This window comes from Tupaia chinensis, unplaced genomic scaffold (assembly GCF_000334495.1).
Source record: "Tupaia chinensis unplaced genomic scaffold, TupChi_1.0 Scaffold147433_1, whole genome shotgun sequence".
Classification (NCBI taxonomy): domain Eukaryota; kingdom Metazoa; phylum Chordata; class Mammalia; order Scandentia; family Tupaiidae; genus Tupaia; species Tupaia belangeri.
The window spans coordinates 2,302,003-2,322,145 of record NW_006207284.1 but is presented as its reverse complement, the minus strand read 5'-3'; the positions used below and the strand labels follow the sequence as shown (position 1 = coordinate 2,322,145).

The 20,143-nt window shown below is 38.1% G+C and overlaps 1 protein-coding gene across 1 annotated transcript in view; it reads right to left on the bottom strand.

Moving 5' to 3' along the window:
- Positions 1-20,143, bottom strand: part of R3HDM1 (R3H domain containing 1) — a 180,653-nt gene that overhangs the window by 142,603 nt on the left and 17,907 nt on the right. Inside the window, 2 exon segments of the mRNA XM_027768764.1 lie at positions 13,075-13,285; positions 16,112-16,320. Coding sequence (XP_027624565.1) covers positions 13,075-13,245 — 171 coding nt within the window. The 5' untranslated portion in view covers positions 13,246-13,285; positions 16,112-16,320.

Genomic DNA, 20,143 nt, shown 5'->3' with positions numbered 1-20,143 from the left:
GGCTTTCAGGATGGAGGAACCATGTGAGGACTATAGGCAGCCTCTAGGAGTAGAACGTGGTTTTGTCTGATAGGCAGGCAACACACACGAAGCCTGAGACCTCTAGCTGTGTGGTACTGAGGTCCGACAAGAATTGGAAGGAAAGTGAAAGCAAATTCTTCCTTAGAATCTTCAGAAAAGAGCCCAGCTTGGCTGACATCTTTGAGTTCAGCTTCGTAAAATCTGAAGCAGAGAATTCAGCTGAGCCCACCACTAGCTCATAAACAGGCGCAGTTTTCAAGCCTATATATTTGTGGAAATGTGTTATGAGCAATAGACAATCCACTGGTACTTTAGTATAAATTGCCAAGATAGCATTATTTGATAAAATCAATTATTATTTCATTTCAAATATTTGAATTAGAAATTTGTCATACATACATGCACACAAAACAAAGCAGAGAAAATAAGTTCTATTTCTTAAGGCAAATACCTTGTATTCCACATTTTTGTTATTGCTTTGGCAGTCAGATTTGGCTTTAAACAGGAATTCTCCTGATTTGATACATACTTATTAAAAAAAATAGATTTTATTAGTTAGCAGAATTTCATTGTCAGCAAAAATTTAGGAGTTTATTTTACAGACTTTTACTAGACCAGAGAGATAATAACTAAATTAGAATTTAGCAGGTTTAAGGATAAAGTCTCCAATTTATATTTATTCTATTTATACTGAAGTACAGGATAGGAACTAAGTCAAATAGTAGAGTATAAAATATCCTTAATAGAGTATCAGTTTAAAACTGCTATAAATACTAGAATTTACAGACAAACTAAGTGTAGGGACATGTTTGGAAAGAGGCCCTGAGTGAGGTGTGGGGAATGTTTTGAACAAACACCACTTGTCCCTTTGGGTTATAGCAGAACTTGGCAATCTGTCTTTTCTTTAACCCTCACTGCAGGCAGAGTAAAGGGTAGAAATTGCTAGGAGCACTCCAACGGATACATTTGACAGCATTTAGGAAATATTTTGACTTCAATTAATGAAGTTTAACTTCTGTTTTGCCTCTGTAAAGTTTTTAGTCGTTTTTGCTCATGGTGGTGCCTGCCTTATGGAGAGATTTTTTAGCCTTGTATTTCTTCCCCCACACCTATATAGGCTTTTCTCTATTAGAAAAGAAGATAATGGGATTTTTCTTTAATGGAATTATCACTAAGGGATACACCTGGCTCAGTATGTCTAAGTCCTTATAAATTTTGTTACTTGCTTATTGTCTGTAATCAACATATTTATGGAATGTTGTGAAATACACACATATGAAATGTCACTTTGCCCTATAAATAAAGGTGCCCAGTTTGTCTGGGAGCCACAAGTTGCTTGGGCTACCTAGGCCCAGGCTGTCCACTGCTACTCTGTCTCTGTCTCATTCTTTCTGTTTCCTCCTTAGATAGAGCCAAGACCAGGGCAGGCTCCAACAACTAAGAGCAATAATTTTCATGGGCTATATTTACATATTAACATAAAAATAACCACCAATAAATACCAACCAATTAAGGGAAATCTGACTTATTTCAAAAGGGGGGACTAGTTTACATTTCTAATTAATAATTATGAACAAAATAAATTATAATGGTTAAAATCTTTCAATTAAGTCTCTCTCTCTCTTTTTTATTTTTTGAAAGGTTTTTGCTATAGGGTGCATGTGCTTGCCAGAAAGACAGAAAGAAAGAAAGTGAGAAATTACCCCCTGGGGGGATGGCCACGCTGCAATTTCTTCTCCATTCTCCTCTCAGTATCTTGGGCATGAAGGAACAAGCGCCTGGCATGAGTTGAAGCCACTGAATTTGGGACTCAAACCGTGGTCGACTACATGGGAGTCCATTGATACAGCCATTATGCCAACTGCTGGTCCCTCAATTAAGTCTCTAAATACACTGTGAAAAGCTGTTTCATTCTCACGACTTTTCTAGGTAATCATAAGGATTAATGGTAACTATGTGGAATGAAGATAATGCATCAAAATGTCCAATGTCTACCTAAAGATCATGTGTAATAAAAATGATAGATGCTAGGCTGCCAATTTCTTTGGAGTAACATAAAACAATGATGTTTTCTGCATTGGGAAAGCTGATTTATTTTTAAAATAAAGCATTATTTTTTTTTAAACAATTTCAACCCTTTGGGTCATGAAACACTGACTGTGGCTTACAGCTACTCTTTATATTAAACAAAGATAAGGAATTTCTGCATCCTACTGTGTGACATAGGTAAAAAATTATGCAAAGAAATAAAAATATATAAAATATTTAACAATTATTTTATTTTATTTATTATTTTTTTCAATTTGACCAGAGAGAGAGACAGAGAAAGAGAAAGTAAGAAAGCAAGCCACTAAGTTTAGGACTTGAGCCACAGTCGGCCATGTTGACTCCAGCGCCTTAACCACCATGCCACCTGCTGGTTCATGTAAAAGCAATTCTATACTCACAAGATGTGAACAGACTTTTTATATACCATAGTAAAGCACCGTGAAAAGCACATATGCTTGAAGTCCTTCACATATGTATACATCCCAAGTTCTGTAGCTAGAGTACCAAGTCCTAGAAATAATTCTAGAAAGTCAAGTCTGCTATGGGAAGTAAACTCCAAGTTTTAAAAAGTTCAACTTATTAAAGATAATTGATAGGAAACAATAAAAACAGATTACACTGTAATTCTGGGGAGCTTACATCAGGAAAAAGGTTTTACTTTTTATTTTACTACTAAAGAATAAAATCTGTCTTACAGGTCAATAAAGCTTTGAGAAGCTATATAGTTGTTCCATTAAGTAAGTAGTAACGACTATGAAGATAATGCTATATATTAGCAATAGCGACTACTGCATGTTAAACTCTAATTATCTACTAGGTAGGAACTTAGCATACATCCTTCTTATTTTGTTTCTCAAACAAGAAAATGTACTGTCATTTTGTTTTTATGCCCCTTATAGTACCCTTCACCACCTTTTCAGTAAAAGTATCGGAATGTGGGGGATACAAGATGTAAGATTATCACCTCGATTATCAAAGAGCTTACTACAGAAATGAGGATACTAAATAACTACTTTAACTGATTCTGTGTGAAGAAAGGTCACTCATATAGTGCATGACTCTGGTACATAGGCTTAGTTAACAAAAGTCAGTTTTCTATTTTGTTTGTTTGTTGTTTTGTTTTTGGGACGAGGGTGAGAGAGAAAGTGAGAAATCACACCCTCCCCCCCCAGGGGGATGGACATAAACCGCAATCCCACCTCCATTCTTCTCCTGGGATTTCTGGGCATGCATACACACGTGCCTGGCATGATTTTTAAGGTGCCAGGTACAGGACTTAAACCATGGTGGGAGTACAGTGTCTTAACTACCACACTACCTGCCAGCCCCCTTCGAAATTGGTTTTCTTACTACCTCCACAACCAAGGGTTACTAATACAATTTGGATTGATTGTCCTGTTGTTAATCAATAGTTAGTTAGGGACACTGTTTGAACTGTTCAAAATAAGTATTGGGTTTTGTGTATATACACACATATATAGACAAAAACCCTGGGACAAAGCTGAATTTAAATTTTATTCCTGTGTAGTGAGTATGTGTATGTGTATGTGTGTGGTTTTAGACATGGTTGTGGTACATTGTGATCCTCCTGCCTCAGACTCCTGAGTAGCTGGACTATAAGTACATACTATCACGCCTGACTATTTTGGGTGGGCCAGGAATCAAACTTGGGTCTTCCACCTAGCTTCAGTCTGCCAAATAACACTGGCAGTTTCTGTTACTGCAGTTGGGACAAGCATAAACTTTTAATAAGTAAAAAGTAGGTAGGGTTCTTTTTTTTTTAAAAGACTTTTGCCATAGGACCAGTGCACTCTCTGGATAGACAGAGAGAGAAACACAGAGAAGGGAAAGCGAGAAATCACCTACTGGGGAGATAGCCATACCACAATTAAGCCCTTCTTTCAGGATTTTGGGCACGCATGCATGCATGTGTGCCTGGTGTGTTTTTTTTTGCTGGGTCTGGGACTCAAACTGCACAGCTGGCCATGTGGAATCTGGTGCCTTAACTACCAGGCCACCTGCTGGTCCCAAGGGCAAGATTTTAAATTTTCATTTCAAGTAAATGACTATAAATCCAACACAAATAATCTACCCAAAATTTAATCTGAATAATCTATTCCTGAAAACCAAAAGAATCAAACAATGAAGGCCACCCTAATGAGTTATACACAGGAAATCAAAGCAAACACTTTCTTCTTGTCCCCACCATTTGCCTCATATTAAAGAACAGGGATATGATAGTCTAACAAAACACATTTTTCTAATTTTAGAAACCTGACATCCACTGCTCTGTCCCAACTTACAAATAATTTTAGGAAGTATAAGATAAACCTCTAGATTCTCAAAGGGAAAGGTGTGTAGCAGAAGGAAAATTACTAAGCAAAAATCCTTTGCACAATTACTAATGACCATGACTGCCAATACAGAACAATGCCATGGCAATTATGTGGGAAAGTTAACTTTTCTATATTAATGCACACAGGTTACTTGAACTAGCTCTGAAGTATTGGGTTGTTGGAAAAGTCATGATACATTTTTTTCACAGAAAAAATACATCATGAATTTTCCAGCATCTCAATATGAAGAAATTAATAAGAACGTAATCCTAAAACTCTTATGAAAGTTTATAGTGCCAAAGAAAACCCTGAATAAAAAAATGCAACTAACAAACAACTTTAAAAAGTAGAAAGAGCCATACAAATAGAATTATTTATAAAAGAAACAGTCAAGGAAGTTATGAGATAATTTCTGCTTGGATACCTAACGTTTGCTGACCTCTTACTAGCTTGATGAAATTATTTTTGGTTAATACTACTCTTTTCTTTTTTTATTTTTTTAAAAGAATTATTTTATTTAATTTATCATTATTATTATTACTATTTCAGAGTGTTTTTTGCTATAGGGCACATGCTCTTGCCAGGAAGACAGAGACAGAGACAGAAAGTGAGAAATCACCCCCAGAGGTGATAACCATTCCGCAATCCCTTCTCCTCCATTCTCCTCTTGGAATCTTGGGCATGCACGCACACGGGCCCGGCGTGAGTTTAAACTACTGGGTCTGGAACTCAAACCGTGGTCGACTACATGAGAGTCCACTGACACAGTCATTATGCCAGCTGCTGGTCGCTCATTATTATTATTTTTAATCTGACCAGAAAAAGACAGAGAGGGAAAGTGAGAAAGCAAGCTGCCAGGAGGAACTTGAACTGCAGTCCGCCATTTGGGAGTCCAGTGTTTCAACCATTATGCTACCTGCTGGCCTCAGTAAAAACTGTTCTTATTAGAGAGGAGAAAATCGTAAGGTTTCTTCATAGTATAAAATAATCTTTGACATCCCTTCTTTTAGAAATGATTTTACTCGGTGAACTGCATACACTAAGTATGTGCAGTTTTAGTATAAATGGATGGAATGGATGCTTCTTTCAGAAAATAAACATCCCCTTTTCTTAAGTCACAGTAGTTATGTTTCTGAAGACAATTTTGCCGAAGGAGGAAAGTAGAGACTACTTTATTATTCTACTAGAAAAAAGTTAATGGTCTATTTGAAATTCTCAGGAGGAAACATAAATGATTTGGTACACATACATCCAGATTTATGAGTAAAAATAATACTTGCTGTTTGACATGACAACCTTTAAGTACCAAGGAAGATAAAATGTCTAGTAGTATATTAGAACAGTTAACTCCATATTAATTTAAAGGTAACACCATATTAACTACATTCCTCTTAAAAAATTATTCTGTTGATATTTGAAAAAGTTGCCTTTGTTTTACATGATTTTAAGTGAAAACACATGAAAAATTATATCTACTTTTGGATTCCCAATTTCCATTACTTAAAAATCCCTTCTATACAAGTTATACTGTAAGCCTTTTGTCAGGCACCATGGACAGAGGCATTCTGGACCTCAAAAACTTAAAGCAGAGTGTACATACTCTTACAGACAGTAAATTCTCAAAAACAGCTAGATAGACAATGGATACAATATTAACAACACATTAACAAAATGAATTCTCATATTCTCTTTCCTGCTCCTTACTCCTTTACTGGTTCCTCCCTTTACAGTTACCATGCTATAAGGAACACAAGATCAAAGAACCTGTCCATCCTTGTTTACTCTGATATTTCCAAAGCACAGAAGCACAGAAGAGGCTTTAGATAAACGTTTGAGCATTGTATGAAATTCTCCTGCAGTACAAACAACTGGGCCAAGATGAGAGAGAAGTGATTTCAATGGTCTTGTGCTTCCCACCAAGGGTAACGCAATAGACACGATAGGAAATGAACAACCAAAGGTAATCACTTGTTAATAAGCATGACCCCAGAGACTGAGCATTAGATGTAGAAAAAAGACTAAATAAAATCTTTTATTATTTGAATTAGAAATGCAATAGAATTTTAGCGTATTTTCTCTGATGTAATCAGGACATTGGCACACTGCCATTACTAAATGTTCTGATTACAGGCATGGTGATATTTTATCATTTCATAAAATGCTATTACTAAAAATGACTGGGAAAAAATATGTGATTTCTCCTAGTTTCTCAGATAATTACCACTTGACTATTCTAAATCAGTGGGGCCTAAATCCTTTTTTTTTGTTGTAGAAATTGCTAGAATTGTCTCAGATGGTGCCTGGCAGATGATGGGAATAAACAAAGTTTTGACTGAATGAAGGAATGAGATAACCTTTTATTAGAAAGCTTTGTTATTACAAGTGAATCTGTAATTTCTGGCATATAGCCCACAATGTCTCTAGGATATACTATAGAAAGAATGATAGAATAGTGCCTCCAAAAATAGAATTCTTTATTCACAAGGCTAAACTAAAAACTACAGTTTCAATTTCTGTTTCTCTTTCCTCTAAGAGCTCTTAGGTTAAATTCTGAACTTTCATTGTAATGTTAGTTAGGGGAAAGGTGGAATAAAAAGTAATAAAGCTAATAAAAACACACTGGCCATAAACAAATAGAAAGAATTAATTACACACTACAAGGTACCGGGAGGAAGGGGTGAAGAGACAATGCGTTGTAACGGCTACCATGAGTGACTTCTCGGGGCTGCGACACTCGAGGTAGGGGCATGCTGAGGTGCAGAGGTGACAGGGCGTCCGGTCACAGCTGGTCTGACTTAGAGGAATCTGCCTGCAGGACAACTGACACTGGATTCTTCCAAGCTGCTTCTCCAGCGCTCACGGCTAGACCACCACCATACCGCTAGGCTGGTTAATGAAGCCGGCAAGCCTTTCTCAGCGGGCAGACTGACGTATCCCGACCAGGTGAGGAAGTCCGTGTGGGCGTGAACTGTGGTGCAGGACTCAGAGCACGTGGACAGAAAAAGGTTTACTCCCTTTCCAAAGGTGGAAAGGGGCAGATGCAGAGAGGGTGGGGACTGGGGGCTTTGACAGGAAAGGGATCTGGGGGGGGGGGTGATTAGGGTGGCCCTGAGACAGGGTGCCGGTGGCCTTACAACACCTAGGCTGTTTAGTTATCTCTGGGTCGGTCTGCAAACAGATCAAGCAGCCCCCTCCCTCCGTTCAGGTGGAAATCGTCCTCCAATCCCCAAGGGTTCTCCAGTAGGGCCCGTCCTGTCCCACTGACCAGCAGGACCGGGTTTGGGCCTTTAGTTAGGCCTTTCTCCTGCCCTGCCAAGGGTACTCAGGGTTGCCCGTGGACTCTGCCTTTCCTCTGCAGAGCCCAAGATGAGAGGTGAACACCCAAGGTTGAGCCCTAAGGGTGTCTGAGGGGGTGGGAGCGATGGATGTGTCTCTCCCACTAAAGTGCTGGGAGACACCGGATACGTCCAATCGGGAGTGTGGGGGAGTCTAATTTAGAATCAAGAAAATGGGTCCCCCTTTTGTTTTTAAGAGGTTTTTGCCTTAGGGCGAGTGTGCTTCCTGGAGAGAGAGAGAGAGACAGAGACAGAGAGAGGGAAAGTGACAAATCACTTCCCGAAGGACAGCCACTCTGCAATCCCTTCTCCTCCACTGCCCTCCCAGGATCTTGGGCATGAACGTACATGCACCCGGCATGATTGTGAAGCCATAAGGTCTAGGACTTGAACCACAGTCGGCCATGTGGGAGACCAGTGATGTAACTGCTACACCATGCCACCTGCTGGTTCATGTAAAAGCAATTCTATACTCACAAGATGTGAACAGACTTTTTATATACCATAGTAAAGCACCGTGAAAAGCACATATGCTTGAAGTCCTTCACATATGTATACATCCCAAGTTCTGTAGCTAGAGTACCAAGTCCTAGAAATAATTCTAGAAAGTCAAGTCTGCTATGGGAAGTAAACTCCAAGTTTTAAAAAGTTCAACTTATTAAAGATAATTGATAGGAAACAATAAAAACAGATTACACTGTAATTCTGGGGAGCTTACATCAGGAAAAAGGTTTTACTTTTTATTTTACTACTAAAGAATAAAATCTGTCTTACAGGTCAATAAAGCTTTGAGAAGCTATATAGTTGTTCCATTAAGTAAGTAGTAACGACTATGAAGATAATGCTATATATTAGCAATAGCGACTACTGCATGTTAAACTCTAATTATCTACTAGGTAGGAACTTAGCATACATCCTTCTTATTTTGTTTCTCAAACAAGAAAATGTACTGTCATTTTGTTTTTATGCCCCTTATAGTACCCTTCACCACCTTTTCAGTAAAAGTATCGGAATGTGGGGGATACAAGATGTAAGATTATCACCTCGATTATCAAAGAGCTTACTACAGAAATGAGGATACTAAATAACTACTTTAACTGATTCTGTGTGAAGAAAGGTCACTCATATAGTGCATGACTCTGGTACATAGGCTTAGTTAACAAAAGTCAGTTTTCTATTTTGTTTGTTTGTTGTTTTGTTTTTGGGACGAGGGTGAGAGAGAAAGTGAGAAATCACACCCTCCCCCCCCAGGGGGATGGACATAAACCGCAATCCCACCTCCATTCTTCTCCTGGGATTTCTGGGCATGCATACACACGTGCCTGGCATGATTTTTAAGGTGCCAGGTACAGGACTTAAACCATGGTGGGAGTACAGTGTCTTAACTACCACACTACCTGCCAGCCCCCTTCGAAATTGGTTTTCTTACTACCTCCACAACCAAGGGTTACTAATACAATTTGGATTGATTGTCCTGTTGTTAATCAATAGTTAGTTAGGGACACTGTTTGAACTGTTCAAAATAAGTATTGGGTTTTGTGTATATACACACATATATAGACAAAAACCCTGGGACAAAGCTGAATTTAAATTTTATTCCTGTGTAGTGAGTATGTGTATGTGTATGTGTGTGGTTTTAGACATGGTTGTGGTACATTGTGATCCTCCTGCCTCAGACTCCTGAGTAGCTGGACTATAAGTACATACTATCACGCCTGACTATTTTGGGTGGGCCAGGAATCAAACTTGGGTCTTCCACCTAGCTTCAGTCTGCCAAATAACACTGGCAGTTTCTGTTACTGCAGTTGGGACAAGCATAAACTTTTAATAAGTAAAAAGTAGGTAGGGTTCTTTTTTTTTTAAAGACTTTTGCCATAGGACCAGTGCACTCTCTGGATAGACAGAGAGAGAAACACAGAGAAGGGAAAGCGAGAAATCACCTACTGGGGAGATAGCCATACCACAATTAAGCCCTTCTTTCAGGATTTTGGGCACGCATGCATGCATGTGTGCCTGGTGTGTTTTTTTTTGCTGGGTCTGGGACTCAAACTGCACAGCTGGCCATGTGGAATCTGGTGCCTTAACTACCAGGCCACCTGCTGGTCCCAAGGGCAAGATTTTAAATTTTCATTTCAAGTAAATGACTATAAATCCAACACAAATAATCTACCCAAAATTTAATCTGAATAATCTATTCCTGAAAACCAAAAGAATCAAACAATGAAGGCCACCCTAATGAGTTATACACAGGAAATCAAAGCAAACACTTTCTTCTTGTCCCCACCATTTGCCTCATATTAAAGAACAGGGATATGATAGTCTAACAAAACACATTTTTCTAATTTTAGAAACCTGACATCCACTGCTCTGTCCCAACTTACAAATAATTTTAGGAAGTATAAGATAAACCTCTAGATTCTCAAAGGGAAAGGTGTGTAGCAGAAGGAAAATTACTAAGCAAAAATCCTTTGCACAATTACTAATGACCATGACTGCCAATACAGAACAATGCCATGGCAATTATGTGGGAAAGTTAACTTTTCTATATTAATGCACACAGGTTACTTGAACTAGCTCTGAAGTATTGGGTTGTTGGAAAAGTCATGATACATTTTTTTCACAGAAAAAATACATCATGAATTTTCCAGCATCTCAATATGAAGAAATTAATAAGAACGTAATCCTAAAACTCTTATGAAAGTTTATAGTGCCAAAGAAAACCCTGAATAAAAAAATGCAACTAACAAACAACTTTAAAAAGTAGAAAGAGCCATACAAATAGAATTATTTATAAAAGAAACAGTCAAGGAAGTTATGAGATAATTTCTGCTTGGATACCTAACGTTTGCTGACCTCTTACTAGCTTGATGAAATTATTTTTGGTTAATACTACTCTTTTCTTTTTTTATTTTTTTAAAAGAATTATTTTATTTAATTTATCATTATTATTATTACTATTTCAGAGTGTTTTTTGCTATAGGGCACATGCTCTTGCCAGGAAGACAGAGACAGAGACAGAAAGTGAGAAATCACCCCCAGAGGCGATAACCATGCCACAATCCCTTCTCCTCCATTCTCCTCTTGGAATCTTGGGCATGCACGCACACGGGCCCGGCGTGAGTTTAAACTACTGGGTCTGGAACTCAAACCGTGGTCGACTACATGAGAGTCCACTGACACAGTCATTATGCCAGCTGCTGGTCGCTCATTATTATTATTTTTAATCTGACCAGAAAAAGACAGAGAGGGAAAGTGAGAAAGCAAGCTGCCAGGAGGAACTTGAACTGCAGTCCGCCATTTGGGAGTCCAGTGTTTCAACCATTATGCTACCTGCTGGCCTCAGTAAAAACTGTTCTTATTAGAGAGGAGAAAATCGTAAGGTTTCTTCATAGTATAAAATAATCTTTGACATCCCTTCTTTTAGAAATGATTTTACTCGGTGAACTGCATACACTAAGTATGTGCAGTTTTAGTATAAATGGATGGAATGGATGCTTCTTTCAGAAAATAAACATCCCCTTTTCTTAAGTCACAGTAGTTATGTTTCTGAAGACAATTTTGCCGAAGGAGGAAAGTAGAGACTACTTTATTATTCTACTAGAAAAAAGTTAATGGTCTATTTGAAATTCTCAGGAGGAAACATAAATGATTTGGTACACATACATCCAGATTTATGAGTAAAAATAATACTTGCTGTTTGACATGACAACCTTTAAGTACCAAGGAAGATAAAATGTCTAGTAGTATATTAGAACAGTTAACTCCATATTAATTTAAAGGTAACACCATATTAACTACATTCCTCTTAAAAAATTATTCTGTTGATATTTGAAAAAGTTGCCTTTGTTTTACATGATTTTAAGTGAAAACACATGAAAAATTATATCTACTTTTGGATTCCCAATTTCCATTACTTAAAAATCCCTTCTATACAAGTTATACTGTAAGCCTTTTGTCAGGCACCATGGACAGAGGCATTCTGGACCTCAAAAACTTAAAGCAGAGTGTACATACTCTTACAGACAGTAAATTCTCAAAAACAGCTAGATAGACAATGGATACAATATTAACAACACATTAACAAAATGAATTCTCATATTCTCTTTCCTGCTCCTTACTCCTTTACTGGTTCCTCCCTTTACAGTTACCATGCTATAAGGAACACAAGATCAAAGAACCTGTCCATCCTTGTTTACTCTGATATTTCCAAAGCACAGAAGCACAGAAGAGGCTTTAGATAAACGTTGCTATAAGGAACACAAGATCAAAGAACCTGTCCATCCTTGTTTACTCTGATATTTCCAAAGCACAGAAGAGGCTTTCGATAAACGTTTGAGCATTGTATGAAATTCTCCTGCAGTACAAACAACTGGGCCAAGATGAGAGAGAAGTGATTTCAATGGTCTTGTGCTTCCCACCAAGGGTAACGCAATAGACACGATAGGAAATGAACAACCAAAGGTAATCACTTGTTAATAAGCATGACCCCAGAGACTGAGCATTAGATGTAGAAAAAAGACTAAATAAAATCTTTTATTATTTGAATTAGAAATGCAATAGAATTTTAGCGTATTTTCTCTGATGTAATCAGGACATTGGCACACTGCCATTACTAAATGTTCTGATTACAGGCATGGTGATATTTTATCATTTCATAAAATGCTATTACTAAAAATGACTGGGAAAAAATATGTGATTTCTCCTAGTTTCTCAGATAATTACCACTTGACTATTCTAAATCAGTGGGGCCTAAATCCTTTTTTTTTGTTGTAGAAATTGCTAGAATTGTCTCAGATGGTGCCTGGCAGATGATGGGAATAAACAAAGTTTTGACTGAATGAAGGAATGAGATAACCTTTTATTAGAAAGCTTTGTTATTACAAGTGAATCTGTAATTTCTGGCATATAGCCCACAATGTCTCTAGGATATACTATAGAAAGAATGATAGAATAGTGCCTCCAAAAATAGAATTCTTTATTCACAAGGCTAAACTAAAAACTACAGTTTCAATTTCTGTTTCTCTTTCCTCTAAGAGCTCTTAGGTTAAATTCTGAACTTTCATTGTAATGTTAGTTAGGGGAAAGGTGGAATAAAAAGTAATAAAGCTAATAAAAACACACTGGCCATAAACAAATAGAAAGAATTAATTACACACTACAAGTAAATCAAAGAGTTGAAGACCTGGCTAATTCAGGTAGCTCAAAAAACAGCTGGTAAGAATGACCTGAGAGACAACATACTTTTAGAATTTTGAAAAGTGAGTTTTGTAAGAAGAGAAACAATTATTTATTGAATATTTAGTACGTATAGTCTTAGAGAAAATCCTGCTTACCTGCAAATCAATATTGTTGTCAATACAACGTTCATTCTTCTCTGTCAAAATCGTCTCATAGTTTTCCGATTTGATAAGATTTTCAACTCTGGTTTTATCTTTCACTTCTGCCTCCAAATTCTTCATTGTTTCAGTTTCATCTTTTATAGTAACAGTATCAGACATCCTCATTAGCAAAGGTTATTTTAAAATTCTACAGGGAACTTGAAGCCTTAGCAAGAAAGAAAAAAAAATTAACTAATTTGAAACATTTTTACATTCAGTTACTACACAATATTGACTGTCTTCTATGTTCCAGAAAAAATGTTGAATATACACAGACAGAAAGACAATTAGAATATACAAAATTGTGGTGGCTGTGTTTAAGTAAAAAAGTTGTAATATGGTGAGAAAAGAGTTAAAATAAAGATTAAATGGTGATTTTGACACACACCTTACTATGTCAAAGTTTTTAAAAAACAGAGAGAAATGAACTACATCAAGATGGCAGGTAATGGCTGGAGAGTTATATATATATATATATATATGTATATACAGATGACATTTAAAATCTCTTTCTAGAGCCAGGTGGTGATGTACTGGTTAAGGTAGCTAGATCTCACATGGCTTCAAGTCCTGACCCAGTGGCTTGAAAAAAAAAAAAATATGCCAGGCACATGTTCATGGCATGCTCAAAATCCCTAAAAGAGAACTAGAGAAGAAACTGTGGTGTGGCCATCCTCCATAATGGGAGGGACTTTCTCATTTTCCTCTCTTTCTCTCTTCTCTGACAAGCACATGTGCACTCTAGCCAATTAAAAAAACAAAAACAAAATTGATCTTTAAAGGAATTATGAGTATTAGTCTGTGACAAAAATATTTTATCATAGCCTACAGCAAGATTCCATAAAGCCCAGATTTCTTAAAACCACCCTGAATTCCATTGCCAAATAACAAATAACAGCAACATTCTACACACAAAACATATTTATAAATCTGGGCTAACAGTTCTATTCAACAATATGAATAAAGCACTGAAAACTCTCCTGATTTATGTGATTCAATGTCAAACACCACATATCAGAAACCCCAAAATGTGAAATCCACAGGAGACAAATACATAAGACAGTAGGATATTTCATTTCACTAGTGAGCTTAAGAAAAATACTGGGAGCGTCACACTGGATATAAAATAACAGATTTTATCAGAGAGTAAACATAAAGATAGCTGTCATTTTAGGACAGAAGAAAAAATGCATCCCAAACTGCAGAACTTGATATAAACAACTTATTCTGAAATGCATCAAAAATATTAAAGAGTAGATGGCCAGATAGGTAAGTTAAAACATGTATAGTAAACTGTTAATGATAAAATTGAGAGGTAGCTGTATGAGTGTTTATTGTAAAATTCAAGTTTTCTGAATTTCTTAAAAAAACTTCATAATGAAATTTTGCAGTAAAAATGAGCAGTACTTGTGTTCTCTCTGTCAACCAGGAAAATTCAAGAGTTCTTTTCCTGAGTGTATCTCAATTAAATATCTAAAACTTAAGGAATCAAAAATATATCTGAAAATTAAAAAAAAAAAAAAAAAAGATCATGGACAAGCTGGTGGCATGGAGGTTAAAGAGGCTGAATTCCACATAGTTGACTTCAGTTCGAGTCCCAGACCCAGTGGCTTGAAAAACATGCCAGGTGCACATACATGAACTTGCTGAAAAATCCCTAGAAGAGAATGGAGAGGGGACTGCAGTATGGCCATCCCCCTGAGGGGTGATTTCTCAGTTTCTCCTTGCTCTCTGTCAATCACATGTGCCCAAAACTAAAAAAACAAACAAACAAAACCCTCTAGAGAACAAAAAAACAAAAACAAAAACCTACAGCCTCAGGCAGACCATGGTCCAGTGTGGCAGCATAGGCAGTAGGGATGTGACACTAGAACCATATGGTAAGGCCCCAGAGTCAGATGCTAGCTCAAGCTGAACATGCTGGATGGGCCCACTGGTACACCCTTGCTGACTGGCAGGGAGGATAGCAACCTTGCAAGACCCTGCAAGGGTCTCTGTCTCCGTCTTTCTTTTGAAAGAAATAGATAAATAACTTGAAAGTCATAGGTAGACTAAACTGAACAAAAAGTAGGTCGTCATCATCATATCCCATACTAAAGTTAATTGGTTCACTGTGAAACAATAAGACTGCAACGTGGGGAGAGGTTTACTTAAAACACTGTGGCTCAAACATTCTGGTTTCTTGTTTTTTATATGTAAGATTTTGAAAGGCTGGCCACTTATTGATAACTCTGTGGGTAAGAGAGTTAGATCCCACATGGTCAGACATGGTTCAAATCCTGGTGCTGGTGGCTTGAAAAACATGATGGGCACATGTGCGTGTGTACCCCTCTAAATCCCAACAGAAAAATGGAGAGGAACTGTGGCATGATCATGCTCCATCATGGGGTGTTTTTTCTCTCTCTGTGGAAAGTGCGGTAAAGGAAAGGAAGGCAGACAGACAAATATAGACAGAAAGAAACATGTTTCTTTCCTTTTTTTTAATAGAGATTTTTGCTATAGGGCATATACACTCGCCTGATAGAGCCCTTCTCCATTCTCCCCTTGCCATTTTTTATTATTTTTTTTGAGCGGTTTTTGCTATAGGGCGCGTGCGCTCACCAGACAGACAGAGAGAGATAGAGAGACAGAAAGCGAGAAATCACCCCCCTCAGGGGGGATGGTCACGCTGCAATCCCTTCTCCTCCATTCTCTTCTCAGGGTCTTGGGCACACACACACAGGCGCCCAGTGTGAGCTTAAGTCACCAGGTCCAGGACTCTAATCGCAGTCGACTACGTGGAAGTCCAGCGACGTAGCCATTACGCTAACTGCTAGTCCCTCCCCTTGCCATTTTGAGCATGAACACTGACACATATGGTGCCAAGTCCCATGCTTCCAGGTCCGAGACTTTAACCACAGTTGGCCATGTGAGAGTCCTGCAATGTAACCATTACACCATCTGTTTGGTCCCAAGAAGCATATGTTTTTCTGAAGTGACAGGAGAGTATTACCTGATGTGTCCTATGGATTTGAAATTGTGGTGTCCTGCAAAAATAAAACAAAATAATCCAAAGTTCCTTTTCACAGTTGTCAGCCAGGATGGCAATTGTATTAAACCATCTGTAATCTGGCAGTAGGAGTCCCATGTCCTTGTCACCACTGTAGTTCCCTGGGCTGAAATGGACGGTCTTGGATCAAAAATGTCATACCTTTCAGTCGCCTAAAATTAAAACAAAAGAAAGCATTTTTAACAAAATAGTCAAGAGAAATGGCACACTCCACAGTAACTTAAAAATAATCTTACTGCAGAATTCTGAGCAGCGCCAATCAGATATTGTGACCACCAAGACCCTCTGCCCAGACTTCACCCTCCTGCTCCCCAGTCTAGCCAGGAGCCAGGATAAGTCAATCAGCGGCTATCTGTATCTGAGTTCTGAGCGGGCCCCATTCCGGGATTTTGACCACCAAAGACCTAGGCCCAGACTACACCCTCCTATTTTCACTGAATCAATTGTACAAAGGGATAAAAATGGTACTGTTTACAGACTGCAGGTCACCTCCTTCTGCATTCGTCTGATTGCTCAGATTTAACTCTAAGACATAGGAAAAAACGTATAATCCATTAGATGGCCAGATACCACTGCAGAGGTACAAGAAATATGAGAAACCAAGAAAATCTCTCTCCTCTAATGGAAAAGAATAACTCTTCCTTCACAAAGAATACAAGGGAACTCATGGAAATGTCAGATAAAGAATTTAAAATATTCAGAGTGACAAAGCTAACAGAGATGCTAGAGAATAGAGACAATGAACTCCAGAAGATACAGGAGGAAAGCGACACTGAGTTCCAGGAGGTGAGGAAGTTCTTGCATGATCTGAAGAGAAGGTAAACATTATAAAAAAGAATCAAATGGAATTGTTAGAGATGAAGGCTGTAATACCAGAAATCAAAACTTCCGCTGGCTGGGAACCAGCAGTTAGCGTAATGGCTATGTCGCTGGACTCCCATGTAGTCGACCACGGTTCGTGTCCCAGACCCGGTGGCTTAAAACTCACGCCAGGCGCGTGTGCGTGCGTGCCCAAGATCCCGAGAGGAGAATGGAGGAGAAGGGATTGCAGCGTGACCATCCCCCCTGGGGGGCGATTTCTCGCTTTCTGTCTCTATGTCTCTCTCTGTCTGTCTGGCGAGCGCACGCGCCCTATAGCAAAAAAAACCTCTCAAAAAAACCCCCCAAAACAACTTCCGTTGGAAATATCAAAAGCAGCTCTTTTTCCCACTATACAAGATGGCATGTGAAAAATCTGCAAAACAGGATACTAAGGAGAAGAAACCTGAAGCCAAGAAGGCTGATGCCAGTGGCAAGGTTAAAAAGGGTGACCCCAAGGCTAAAAAGCTCAAGAAGGGGAAGCCCCATTGCAGCCGAAACCCAGTCCTGGTCTGGGGCATGTATTTCCAGGAAGGCCATGTACAAGAGGTAGTACTTGGCCACTAAATCCAGGATTGAAAAGAAAAAGAAGAAGGATCTTGTGACTGTTACAAAACCAGTTGGTGTAGACAAGAATGGTGGTACCCAGGTAGTTAAACTGTGAAAAATGCCTAGGTATTATCCTTCTGAAGATGTGCCTCAAAATCTATTGAACCCCGGCAAAAAACCCTTCAGTCAGCATGTGGGAAAGCTGCGAGCTAGCATCACTCCTGGGACCGTTTTGATCATCCTCACTGGAGGCCACAGAGGCCAGAGAGTGGTTTTCCTGAAGCAGCTGAGCAGTGGCTTCCTACTTATGACTGTACTGCTGGTTCTCAATCGAGTTCCACTGTGAAGAACACACCAGAAATTTGTCATTGCCACCTCCACGAAAATTGATATTAGCAAAGTAAAAAATCCCAAAGCACCTTACCGATGCTTACTTCAAGAAAAAGAAACTGCAGAAACCCAGACACCAGGAAGGTGAGATCTTCGACACAGAGAAAGAGAAATACGAGATTTCAGAGCAGAGTATGGTTGATCAGAAAGCTGTGGATTCGCAAATTTTACCAAAAATCAAAGCTGGTCCTCAGCTCCAGGGCTATATGCGATCCATGTTTGCTCTTACAAATTGAGTTTATCCTCACAAATTGGTGTTCTAAATTTTTTGCCAAGAACCTAATTAAATAACTGATCATATATATAAAAAAAGAAAAGAAAATATCGAAAGCAGGTTAGACCATGCAGAAGATCGAATCGCAGATGTAAAAGATAGGACCTCTGAGCTAGAGAAATTCACCAAAAAGACTGTAAAAATAATCCCCCAAAATGAGAATAACATATGAGTAATACTAGATACCATTAAACGCCCAAACATCCAGATCATCGATATCCCAGAAGGTGAAGAAACTAATAAGGGTATTGATAATCTATCCCATGAAATCCTGGAAGAAAACTTTCTAAACCTAGAGAAGCACTCAAATATCTAGACCCAAGAAATACAAAGGACCCCACATAGAATCAACCCAAGATCTTCCCCAAGGCACATCATGGCCAGACTGACCAAAACTACAGACAGACAAGCTACTAAAACTGGCAAGAGAGAAATGCCAAGTTACTTTCAAAGGATATCCCATAACCCTAACCATAACGTCAGACTTCTCATTGGAAACAAATGCAAGCACAGAAAGAATGGGAAAATATATCAAAGTGTTAAGTGAAAAACAATTTCAACCAAGAATACTATACCCAGCAAATTATCTTTCATATGGGGAAAAAAAGACAAAAACAATCTCAGAGAAACAAAATGTGAAAGACATTACCAACACCAGACCAGCTCTCTAAGAAGTGCCGAAGGGAGTGCTGTACCAGGAAAACTAAAGTTGGACACACAGAAATAAGAATACAAGAAACAACCAAGAGAATGGGCAGCCTAATGGTAGGGAAAAGTCCAGAGTTGTTAACTTCCAGAGTTTAAATGAAAAGATCAGACCACAGTAACACTGCAAATTCAATAGAAGAGAGATTAATTACATGAATCTGAACTAGTGAAATAGAATTTTTTTATTTTAGGCTAAAACATTACCGATTTTCTTCAATGCTTTGATTTCCATATTTAAGAATTTTTGTCTTCCCTTGAATTATTGATAGGTTCAGCTACCTACTATTTGAACTGAATCCTAACTTTTCTCTTGGATTTAAGTTTTAGGTAAATTTCTCTTAACATTTTAAAAATTTTGATCTATTAAAACTAAAATTCTTTTTTGAAATTAAAAAATGCATTAAAAATACCCATTGATACCTATTTAAGGACTGCAGTAAGCTATACAGCTCCAGCAAGGTGCTACTTTATACCAAGTTCCCTTTACTCACTGAGGTTCACGCCTAAAGTCAGACATGCATTCATAAATATGTATATATCAGCTGTGCTTGCTATAGAAAGTTTTTAATTAAGGTCTTTAGTGAATCAATAAAATGTGAGGGGGAAAAAGGTATAGAAAACTATACACACCACAGAGTGTGGGAGAAGGGGGACAGTTGGCAGAAGGTGAGAGGCAGGGAATCAAGAGGGAGAAAAAGCAAAATATGTAAGAAATAGAATATTATTGGTTGATGAAAATTACTTGTTGATGTATGGGACTATCCTTGATTGAGCCAATATACAATGTATACTGGGTAGAAAATCTTATTTAGTATACCGTATTCATGTACAGTGAATGACTGTAAATAAGTAATTAAAAATAATATTGTTAGTAGTTTTTATTTTCTTGTCTTGCAGAAGAATCAAAACACTTTACAAGTAATTCTGATGCATGCTAGTTTTGTACACCTGATTAAGTCACTGAGGACTAGGGAGCTGATCAGTAAAGGCAGAAGGAAGAGGAAAAAGAGATCTGCTATGTAATGAAAACCTATAATATGTTTAATAATATAAGAGAGAAAGTCTTCTCCATTTTATTGAGAAGAGAAAAAAGGTTTACTGAAGATCACAATCAAGGGACTAGCAGTTAGTGTAATGGCTATGCTGCTGGATTCCCATGTAGTCGAAGCGGTTCGCGTCCCGCACCGGGTGCCTTC